General features: G+C 43.0%; 1 protein-coding gene across 1 annotated transcript in view; it reads left to right on the top strand.

Moving 5' to 3' along the window:
• Positions 1-3,007: 3,007 nt before the first annotated feature.
• Positions 3,008-11,713, top strand: part of zmym2 (zinc finger, MYM-type 2) — a 38,793-nt gene continuing 30,087 nt past the window's right edge. The window contains 3 exon segments of the mRNA XM_034147074.1: positions 3,008-3,063; positions 10,233-11,466; positions 11,468-11,713. The exon segment at positions 11,468-11,713 is cut by the window's right edge and continues 51 nt beyond it. Coding sequence (XP_034002965.1) covers positions 10,642-11,466; positions 11,468-11,713 — 1,071 coding nt within the window. The 5' untranslated portion in view covers positions 3,008-3,063; positions 10,233-10,641.

Raw genomic sequence — 11,713 nt, 5'->3', positions numbered from 1 at the left:
GTAGATCTATACTTTACGGCTGCGTGTAATAAAGTAACAGTCTGCATTTCTTCCTTAATTGAGTTCCAGTGTCACAAACGTTGTACATGTTAGTTGCATTTGCGAATGTGGGAACATTGAAGAGTCGGATATTTGTGCAGAAGATCTGGCAACCCGACTGTTATCAGGATAATCTGGAAATAAATCCGTCCAATCCTCCTCCTGCCATCAGTCTGGTGAGTTTGGAGATATTTGTGGGGTTTATCCAGTCTATAATGTGGGGTTGAAGAGATGGAAATAACCCCTGAAGTGAATCGATCTGCACGTTTCACTGATGCCGGTCAGTACCTTGAACGCACCTGATCCGCCATATTAAAAACGTGATCACTACTTCTTCGGACTTTGTGCACAAAATCACCAAATTAACACATCATAGTGTTTGTTTTGGATCAAATGTAACCTGTTTTGCTCGGTCTACAGTGGTTATTTTAATAATAAAGGTATTTTAACATCCTTTGGCATCCCCCTTTTTCAACAGGGACTTCTATAATGATGCTTTTACAGGGATTATCAGTTATGTTATATGCCGTTTTGGGTTTTCTCCTGCATGTCTGGATACAATTACATAAGGAAAGACGATGTTTTACGGACAGTAGGCTACTGAGAACATGAACTCTCTCAACCCGGATCCTTCCTGCTGATTGGACCAAGTGTACTTCAATGCAGCCTGTTTAAAAAAAAGAAGGGATCTGAACCTTTCATTATCAAAGTATGCCATTTCCCAGCGGATATGGTGTCAATTTACACGGGTTACATGATCTGTATCGATAAGGGTAAATCAGCTTAATGGAACCAACCCTCCTGATTGCCCCTCATGCGCATGCGCGACGAAAATAAAATTAAGGAATAGGAATGGATGACGTCGGAGAGGATATATTATGAGGGAGGTCTCACTCTGTGTTTAATTCCCATTTCCATAAACGTGAGCATATATGCAAGACTTAAAGGATCATAACAGTGTTTTTGGGAATAAATGTATTTAACTGCACTGGTGAAAAGTATTCAGATCTTTAATGGAAGTAAAGGTAGTAAAAAATGATTTGTAGAAAAACACTGGTGCTTGTAAAAAAAAAACGTATTGGGAATATTTTAAAATACAAATATAAGTAGTAGCCTCATAAAGGTAAAACTCGAAGGTCAATTTTAGATAATATAATATATGTAATTGCATTCTAATTATTAAGAAATGAGTCTGGCCATTAAAAAATGTTGTCAAAATACTGTCTTCCTCTTAAATGTTGTGGAGTAAAATTATAATAATAATAATAACTTTAATTGATATAGGCCTAGCGCCTTTCATCAACCCAAGGTCGCTTAACAAAGAAACATATAAGGACAAGACATAAAACAGGGGGCAGAAATGGAAGTGTTACATTGCAGAGGGGGGGGGGGGGGGGGGGAAGAGTGAGTTAATGTTGGAAGGCTTTGTTGAACAGATGAGTTTTCAGGGTTGATTTGAAGATGTTCAGAGAAGGGGCGTTACGGATTTCAGCAGGGAGGGAGTTCCAGAGGGTGGGGGGGCAGCGACACTGAAGGCACGGTCCCCGAAGGTGCGGAGGCGTGAAGGGGGAATGGAGAGCAGGCCGGAGTCTGAGGATCGAAGGGTGCGGGACGGGATGTAAGGGTGGAGGAGATCTGTGAGGTACTGAGGGGAGAGGGCATGGAGGGACTTGTAGGTGACGAGGAGAAGTATAGAATCAAATGGAAATATTTGAGTAAAGTACAACTAGGCTACTTAAAAAGCTATTTAAGTACAATACTTGAGTAAAAGTCTCAGACTGGTTTCCATTTATTTCTGGATGGTAGAATCTATTGGCAGACTTTAAAATACTTTTTGCCATGAACAAGAAAAGGTTCATAATTGGCAATTAGCGATGCAGTATGCGTGCATTTGGTTTTGGAATATCTGGAATGAATACATTTTTTAAATTTGAAAAATAAATGTATGAACATTTCAGTCATGTAGCTACCAACACATTGAATTTAAATAAAAAAGAATAATGATATTAAAGACAGTAACAAATAATATAACTTTTTGAATACATAAAATCGTAAGAACAATATATAATATACATCATTCTTCTTGAAAGACCTTATGTTAATCATATTCTTATTATATTTTATTTTTTGTACATTTGCTTTTAACATTTTCTTTGTTTTTTAAATGTGCTCTTACAAGTACAATTCCTCTTACTGTATTCATGTATGCCCCATTATATTATTATATAGATAGATAGATAGATAGATGGATGGATGGATGGATGGATGGATGGATGGATGGATGGATGGATGGATGGATGGATGGATAGAGAGATAGACAGACAGACAGACAGACAGACAGACAGACAGACAGACAGACAGACAGACAGACAGACAGACAGACAGACAGACAGACAGACAGACAGACAGACAGACAGACAGATAGATAGATATACGGACGGACAGACAGACAGACAGACAGACGACAGACAGATAGACCGATAGATCAAGGTTCAAGGTTCTTTATTGTCAAACTGACATAGCTACAGAGTAATTATGTTGTTGAAAATCTTATGTCACAGGCTTCTCCAACAATGCAACATAATAACAATACAGATAGCAAGAGCAATACAAAAAGAAAAATAGTTCTAAAATAAAGTGAGCATGTGGAATAGTGCAGTACGAGTCTATATACAAGTTATTGGAATGATATATATTAGATATTAGATACATATTACTGAGTAGCAGATGAATGTTTTGAAATTGTTTCAGCACTTCAATTGTTTAACAGTCTCACTGCCCGCGGGAAGCAACTGTCTCCGAATCTTTTTGTCTTTGCCAGGATGCTGCGATAGATAGATAGATAGATACTTTATTGGGAAATTATTAACAGAAGAAGCATCAGTGTGTTCAGACATAGTGACTCATCTTCTTAACACACGATCTTCGGACGGAAAGTGGAAAGTTCTCCGTTCTGCGCATGCGCTCCCCGGGATTAATGTCAAGGCACAAAAGTGGCGCTACACCGTTTCCAGCTCTACTCCGGTAAGAGAATTTCACAGACGTTTTTCTTACCCCAGTTTTACGCCTAATTAGTCAAAGTTTGGGGAACTTGTGCGGGCCTTTAGTCGGGGGTCCAGGGCCTCATCTGGGAGTCAAACCGGGGTGAGGAGACACACTAAAGTGAAGAATAAACAGTTTATTCTAACAGATTTTCTCCCAGGCTGCTGTGTGTGTGTGTGTGTGTGTGTGTTCTGCAGCCGCCTCTAGTCTCCAGTATTGTTCATTTGGCTCCCTAATGGCGGACGGCAGGCAGTGCTGTTTTCCATTGGGGGGGCGGGGGGTAAAGGGAGGGGAGTTAGCTGGGGGGGGATGCAATATGGTTATGAAATTACCGGGTTTACACCGGGTCACGGTTGAATCTAAACCCTTGTAAACACGATGCAGGGTTTTTCTGTGCGCCTCGTTGTTTACCACACCGCATGACACAAATGAGTGCAGTTCATGTGATGCGTAATGCAAAGCGCGCCCCTGGTGGTGGTGGCTATATTTGCCACTGATTGCGCCAGGGTGGGCTCGGTTGGTGCAAGGGGCAACTTCCAATTAAAAGCCCGGCGTCACAGGTATCATACAAATCGGGTTTTTTATTCGGTTTTCCGGCCTGTTTTGGTGGAATGCACGACTAGGAATGATACACTGGATACAAAGGAGGGGGTACCACACGTTTAGATTAGCATTATGTGTATGCTTTGCAGAGTATAGCACTATTTTGTATCAGAGGGGAATAAGTTGTGATCATTTCTAGTGGTATTGCAACAATGGCGCAGTCTGTGCCTGCTCTCCTCCCCTCGTTGCGCCGCTAATCCAATGGCTGTTTGCGCCAGGAAGGGCAGGGGAGGAATCACGTTTCTCCTGGATCCCAACTCAGAATCCAACCTACCCCCCTCATTCACCTGGGTTATTTATGGAAGAGTTGCGCAGCTCAGGTAGTTCTGTTTCTTATTATTAAAGTTTTGGACCTGCTTTCTGTACTTAGTTAAATATAATTGCTGTACAAAAAGGGGAATGATAGTGAACGCCTGGACCGGATTATGTGCTGTTGTGTTCCTCGTCATGGAGCTGTGTTAATAACCAAGGGCACAGCCAGGGGGGACTGAACCGGGCCCCTGAAGCTTGGTACAGACTGTCCTTCAATGCTGATTGTCTAACATTTCAGCTGCAGGATAGTGAGGGTTTAGTTTGCATTAATCTGCCAGGTAACCGGACTGTTTGTAGCCCATCAGCTGGGGGATGTTCTGGTGGCTGCGCATTACTTATCATATCTCAGTGACATAAGCCTTATATAATAATCTCACTCGTTTTTTGGTTGAAAATGCTATTAGTCGGATGTTATCTGCGCAACTGGCGCAAACAGCTGCATGCCTGCACCTCGTGACCTGCTTTGGGGGAAATGATGTGCGCAAACTGACAGCATTGGAGAGAATGTGAGGTGATGATGTGGCGCAGATTTTGGCACGTTTATTGCACGATGGAGGCAGTCCTCCCCCCAGCCCCAGCCCCAGCCCCAGCCTCTCTCTGGCCACCTGGTGTTGACGTTAGAGCAGCAAGGTTGCATGTCAGAGCTCATTAAATTAATACTGGACCCTCGTTTCTCTCGTCCACGTGAATGCAGGCTCATAGCTCTGCATTGCAGTCTGATCTGAGTCTAGACCAGGCTATTTTTCCCCCTCAGTGCACTACTGAGTTTCACTGTGATGTTATATTATCAGATGCTTTTATGTCGCAGCTTTACTTGGAGAAGGGGGTGCCTTTGGGTCCTCTCTCTATATTTTGACACCAGTTAACCCCACACACAGAGAGCCAGTTATAGTCCTAAAACACATAGACATAAAACACAAGCTTGAGTTGGATTAGACAGAAATTATTCGGAATACCTTTTTGGTTATTTTAAACAGTCAAGAACAACATATTGATCTTGAATGTCACTGTTTTCACTTGTGCTTCCTGTCACGTGACCACCATGAGCAATGTTATAGCTTCAGTGTTTCACAGTCAAGTACATCCTCCTGACAATCATCAAGCATATAGGATTCAACTCTGGTGCTTTGTAGTCATTTTTGCAGTGTTTTTAATCAAAAGTACATACTTATATTAACTTTCACACAAGGAACTTGCATTTTCTCTTTACATTTCTGAAAAACCATGCTTTTATGAAAGAATATGTTTGAACTTTGATAGAAAAAAGGCAAATATATGGAAATATTGACATTGTTTAAACATGTTGACATCTTGAAACTTGTATTTTAGCATCTAATTGCACAAACGTATCTAAACTATCATGGCCGGAGCAAAAACAGGAAGCGATAAAATAGATTGATTGATTGGCTGAACTCCAGATATAGTTTGTCAATTATTATTTGTAGACCAAAATGAGGTAGGTGTTAACTGTTTTAGAGGAACCTTGTAAAGCTGCTTTCCACACTGGTCAGTAATAGTTGTGTCAGGATAGGATAACATTGACTGTAAGCAAGGGGTGAGGATGTGCAACAATAATACAGCGTAATGTTTCCAAAAGTTGTTGTAGAAAGTGTGTTGTGTGATGCAGTGGATGGAGCAACAAATTATTTCCCACTAGGACTATGCATGTTTAAAATACCCTGAAATGTGTATTTTGATTGCATGCTTCTTTGTCTGATTGCTGTTTTAATGGGAGTTTAATCTGCATCTGAAACTTCTGAACACAAGAAGAGGCTTGTTGTAATACTAGTGGTTATCTTTGGTGAGTCAGAGATGGTAGATTTCTGTTTTTTAGGGGCCTGGAAAGTCCTTCGAAAATATTCATAAGCTGCCGTTAAATGTGTGTTCATATCAGAACTGTTTGCTAGTTTTAGAAATGTTTTTAATTTAAGTTTAAGTTCTTGTCAATCTGCAGAAGATGACCATTACTTTTGATTATATTGGCTGCTTTTGTTAAATTTAAAAACATTTTTCTGATTATATCTCAAAATAAAGGTGTTAGATTTTGATATACTTACGAATTGGCAGTAGTATTGATAGACGGCTCTAATGCAGGACTATTGCATTAGATTTGAGGCATGTGTTATTTTGTCAACCCCCTGTTTCTTGCCAAGTAGCTGTTTTGACATACATTTGTGGTAAATAAAGCTGGTTTTAGTCAAGTGACTGTCTTTGTATTCCCACACTTAGTCCTTAAACAAACATTACTGTTGATTATTTATAAAAATCTCATTATGTAAATATTTGGTGAATGCACCAATAGGAAAACTCAAATATCGTGGGATTATCGATTATTTAATTTTTTTCCAGTTTCCTGTCCGGAGGTCATTTGGGTCAGGCTGGATTTCCCACCATACAGATATTTCGCTAAATCCCAACTAGACCATGAATAAACGTACATGTTGTTAATGCGAAAGCTGTAAAATATGAACAAGAAAACCCAATTTGCCTACCTGTTTCTTCCGTGATATGGCAGCTGTAGTGCTGTGATTATATTACATAGATGCACCCTACTGTGCTGAGCCAAAATGGCCGCCTCAATTATGTCATGCAGTGATGTGGCTTCCTCTGTAGTGCAGACTTGTTGTAGCGCTCAAGAATGTTTTCAGGTGCGTTCAGGCTCTCCCTGTTCAGTGTTGGAGAAGATCATAGAGTGCAGAGATAGTTGTCGGCTTAGAAAAGTGTGTGTGTGTGTGTGTGTGTGTGTGTGTGTGTGTGTGTGTCATAAAAAGGGAGATTTTGACAGAAACAGATCAACGTAGAGTGCAGAGATCCCCAAAAGTGCTTTAAATAGATCTGATCCCCAGAGTGGCACCAGATCTTTTGGATATTATAGAGGAAATACTATTCTGATTTTCAGGTTCATATCAGTATGTAGTGTCTCTCCTGTGACATGTCTCCATGCTTTAATGTTCAAAAAGCTCTTTATTTTTCTCATCCTGTCTGTGCTGCAGCACCCAGTCTGCTCTGATTGGTTAGCTGGCCGGCTCTGTTGTGATTGGTCAACCACTAAGAGATGTCCCGCCCCTTAGACTATCACGTACAATGTGTTGTAGTGCTAGCCAATAGAAGAGCAAGCGTTACATAGTGATGTCACTCTGTTAGTCAAATGGAGGCGTTTCAGGCTCTACTCTTCAAGGAGTAGAGCTGCTGTGCAACCGGCAACTATTTATATAACTGATTGATCATTGAAGTACATTTTCAAGCAAGAGTTTTAACCTCCCAAATATCAAAATGTCATGGTTTCCTCTGTTTTTACATCAGATTAAACTGAAAATCGTTGTATTTTGGAACGACAATTCAAGACATTTTCTGACATTTTCTATAATGAAAACAACCATTAGTCACAGCCATGATACATACAGGTATCAATTCAGCACTTCGGCTTATATTGAACCAATTGAAGTTGTGTGTTGGCCAACTCAACAGCACCCAGATGCAGAGACCCAGTCCCTGTGGTGGTGAGCCACACCGTCACCACGGTAACCAAGGTGTAGCTTCACCAGTTGCTGGGGGCAACAAGAGAGAGCGACATGCAGAGAGGGACGGGGAGAAACGGCAGGTGAGAGGAGGCGTGGATTGCTGGGTCGTTAGGAAGGGAAGGGGGTGCTGAGAACAGGAAGAGAGGGGTAAAAAGGGGGGTGAGAGACGTGAGGAAGAAGAGGAGGGGGGACGAGGAAGAAGAGGAGGGAGAGGAGGAGGAGATGGAGGAAGAGGAGGAGGGGCCTCCCGTTGCTGGGCAGGCACGTAGCAGCTTCCTGAGATCAGGGCGATGTGGCTCATACATAATATATGCCAACATTATTGATATTTATTTTTGATATTTTCACATTTCCTCTAAAATAGCCTCTCTTTGATTAAAATCACAACACCAGCATGATGATGATGATGATGATGATGACAGTAATCGTATCTTTAAAGGGACCCTTTTCTGCTCATATTCAAGTTGAAATGCTTTGTTCATCTACTGGGACATGTCTCCATGCTCTCATGCTGCCTGTGCTGCAGCACCTCTTTTCACCCTCTGTCTGAAACCAGAGCCCAGTCTGCTCTGATTGGTTAGCTGGCCGGCTCTGTTGTGATTGGTCAACCGCTTAGATATGTCCCGCCCCTTGACGTTGAATGGTTGGAGCGCTCTGACAGCGTCTGTATGATACACTGGCCGTTTCTCAATCGCGAGGATGCTGGCTTGGTAGCACAGCCGAGCCGAGCATCTTGCTTCAGAAGCGAGGCAAGAATACTTCCTGGCATTCGGAAAATGAAGAGTGGAACAGGCTAGCAAGTGTGCAGGTGTGCGTCATATGAGAGGCCCCGCCTTATATTTTCCGCCACAGATTTGGGGAAATTGGTCCATGCGCAAAGCATTGTGGGGATTTTAAGGACGCGAAGTCTACCCATGTGCAGCCTCGAAATTTCCCCCAAACCAAGGACGCGGCCTCGGTGGAATTCCAAGTATGCTGGAGATTGGAACAGTCCTTCGGCGGCACTCGATAACGTAGCATCCTTGAAATATTGGCTTGGAAGCCAATATCCTCGCGATTGAGAAACGGCCTCTGAGGTGTTCTGCCTTCATTTGTTCGGTGGAAACAGGAAGTTTCTCAATGACACTCAGAATGTTGTTGAACTGTCCATGAAGTCAGATTGGTCCGTAGATGTATTCTTCATTAGGTTTGAACTAATATTCGTACAAATACAAATAAATTAATACATTTTAAATGTGTATTTCATGTATTATTTACTCAAATGAATATTAAATTGGACTCATTCACAAGTCTGTTCTATTTGAAAGTACCCACGTCTTTACTGTAAGGAGTACTATATATGCTCGTACTGTTAGAACAACATAGGGGCTAGTTTGTCTTTTTAGAAGACAAACTTCCATTGCTGTTTCCAAAACGCGTATAAACTTGCTTTGGCGCTTCACTTATTTAGCTGGTTTCCTGTGTTCGGCTCCCCTTCATACAGGTCATGTGACACGCTCAACTACTTTTATTTGTGTCTTTGAGAGCGACAAAGCCAAGGAGTAACAAGAGTAGCTAAACGCCAAAGCTAGACATTAATTACAATTTGTACTCGATGTACTACATCTCGCGTAGGATCAGCTGCAGTCCATAGAGTTTGATCAGAATATTGCCTTTTACTTTGACTCACCTGTACTTGAACCTGCTCTGAAGACATTGCTTTTAGTAGCTGCCTTCTTTCATAATGTTTTTCCTGCAGCACAAAGCTCTGCACTATCCTTCAACTCTATTATTCTAACTCTAACATTGTCCACCATGTACAGCGACCTTGGGTCCCGTGAAAGGCGCTTTATAAATTCCATTTATTATTATTATTATTATTATTAATATATAATACACATTTTAAAGCAATATTGCAATCCTTTGAGAAAATTGTCTAGACAGAATGATTCTGCTACACACTCTTTAAGGAGCTGACTGTACCGTGGTTCAAGTAAGAGTGTTTTTATTTAAAGTGGTAAGACATAATCAACTACCTAATAATCAATTGGTATCACACTTTGCAGGGGTAGACAAAGTAGAATTTCTGGGCCAGTAGAATTGTTATTTTAGCAATTACTGCCTAAATAACATTTATTAAAGACAATATTCAACATGACAGAAATATTTAGTAAATGTGCCATGTGTTATCATTAGGTAAACAAAAGTCCCTACAGCCAATGTATTCTAATACAGCCTAGAAACAACCATATATGTTTAGCTAATTTAAATACTGATCAATTGCGCTACATTTATGAAATGTCATTTTTCCCCCAAAAATGTTCAAACCGGCCGATTCCTTTTCCCACTTTTTTTTTTTTTTTAGCCTTAGTAGATAAAGGATGATTGTTTTTTTATAAAGAGACCTTTCACTAGGAAGACATTTTACTTATATTTTATTGAAATGCATGAATTCATATAATAATACTTTTTATCAAATGCTGTTTACTAGTATTTTTGGTGATGACAAGGGAGGGTAGCAACATTTAATTGCCTAATGGCACATATCCTGAGTGGTGACTAACAATGGCTGTGGTTCTTCACCTGTCATGAGGGGCTTATGTGGGGGGGGGGGGGTTATGGCGGGGGGGGGAACACCTGCTGCGTTACCTGTGCAGCTGTCAGGAGATAATGAGGTGGAGCCGGCACCAGACACTGGTTTTATGATTAAACTGTTTTTTTTTGGTGTTTTGCCAGGTGGTTGCCTTAGCAATGGACGGGGAGCCAGAACCAAGCCCTGCCGCTAGAGAAGAGGCAGGGGAGAGGGTGGAGAACATGGACGCCACTCCCTCCCCCGAGCAACAGGCCACGCCCCCCGAGGAGGAAGCTTCCATGGTAACGGAAGAACAAGAACAAGAAGTGGTAGAAGAAGTAGATGAAGCCACAAAGGAGAAGGGGGTCACAGAGGAAGATGATGACGCATTAAAGGAGGGGGGGGTCACAGAGGAAGATGATAACGCATTAAAGGAGGGGGGGGTCACAGAGGAAGATGATGAAGCCACAAAGGAGAAGGGGGTCACAGAGGAACTTGATGAAGCATTAAAGGAGGGGGGGGTCACAGAGAAAGATGATGAACCATTAAAGGAGGGGGGGGTCACAGAGGAAGATGATGAAGCCACAAAGGAGAAGGGGGTCACAGAGGAACTTGATGAAGCCACAAAGGAGGGGGGGGTCACAGAGGAACTTGATGAAGCCACAAAGGAGGGGGGGGGTCACAGAGGAACTTGATGAAGCCACAAAGGAGGGGGGGGTCACAGAGAAACTTGATGATGCCTCAAAAGAGGAAGGGGTCACAGAGAAACTTGATGATGCCTCAAAAGAGGAAGGGGTCACAGAGAAACGTGATGATGCCTCAAAAGAGGAGGGGGTCACAGAGGAACTTGATGATGCCTCAAAAGAGGAGGGGGTCACAGAGGAACTTGATGATGCCTCAAAAGAGGAGGGGGTCACAGAGGAACTTGATGATGCCTCAAAAGAGGAGGGGGTCACAGAGGAAGTTGATGAAGCCTCAAAAGAGGAGGGGGTCACAGAGGAAGTTGATGAAGCCTCAAAAGAGGAGGGGGTCACAGAGGAAGTTGATGAAGCCTCAAAAGAGGAGGGGGTCACAGAGGAACTTGATGATGCCTCAAAGGAGGAGGGGGTCACAGAGGAACTTGATGATGCCTCAAAGGAGGAGGGGGTCACAGAGGACGATGATGATGTGGTCCTCTTAGGGGTGGAGGACCCCCAGCCTTCTGCCACGACTCCTTCCTCACACGACACGCCCAGCACCGCCTGCCTGGAGCCGGGGGAGGCGCCTGGAGACATGGTCACAACGATAGAGGAGGGGGAGGAGGAGGAAATGGAGGTGGAGGAGGTGGAGGATGAGGAGGAAGAGGAGGAGGCGACCCTCGCTTCTCCTGCATCTTCCAGCGCTTCCACGGCGGCGGCCCCCCCCTCCTAAAACTCCCAGCACGGAAGCAGAGCCCATAGTGATCGAGGACGAGGAGGAGGACGCTGAGCAGAAAGACGCCTCCTCTCCCTCCCCAGGTGCACTCAGCAGCACGGAGCCAGACTCAAAGATCAGGATCTCCAGCGTCACCACTCTGGGGTCCGGAGGAGAGAAGGGGGGCTCGGCTGGTCCTAAAGAGAAGACCCCGACTCTGGAAGCAGAGGAGGACCAGGAGGACATGAACCTG

The sequence above is a fragment of the Trematomus bernacchii genome, unplaced genomic scaffold (genome assembly GCF_902827165.1).
Source record: "Trematomus bernacchii unplaced genomic scaffold, fTreBer1.1, whole genome shotgun sequence".
NCBI lineage: Eukaryota > Metazoa > Chordata > Actinopteri > Perciformes > Nototheniidae > Trematomus > Trematomus bernacchii.
Note: the sequence above shows the minus strand (reverse complement) of the source record. Positions and strands in the feature narration are given on the sequence as shown.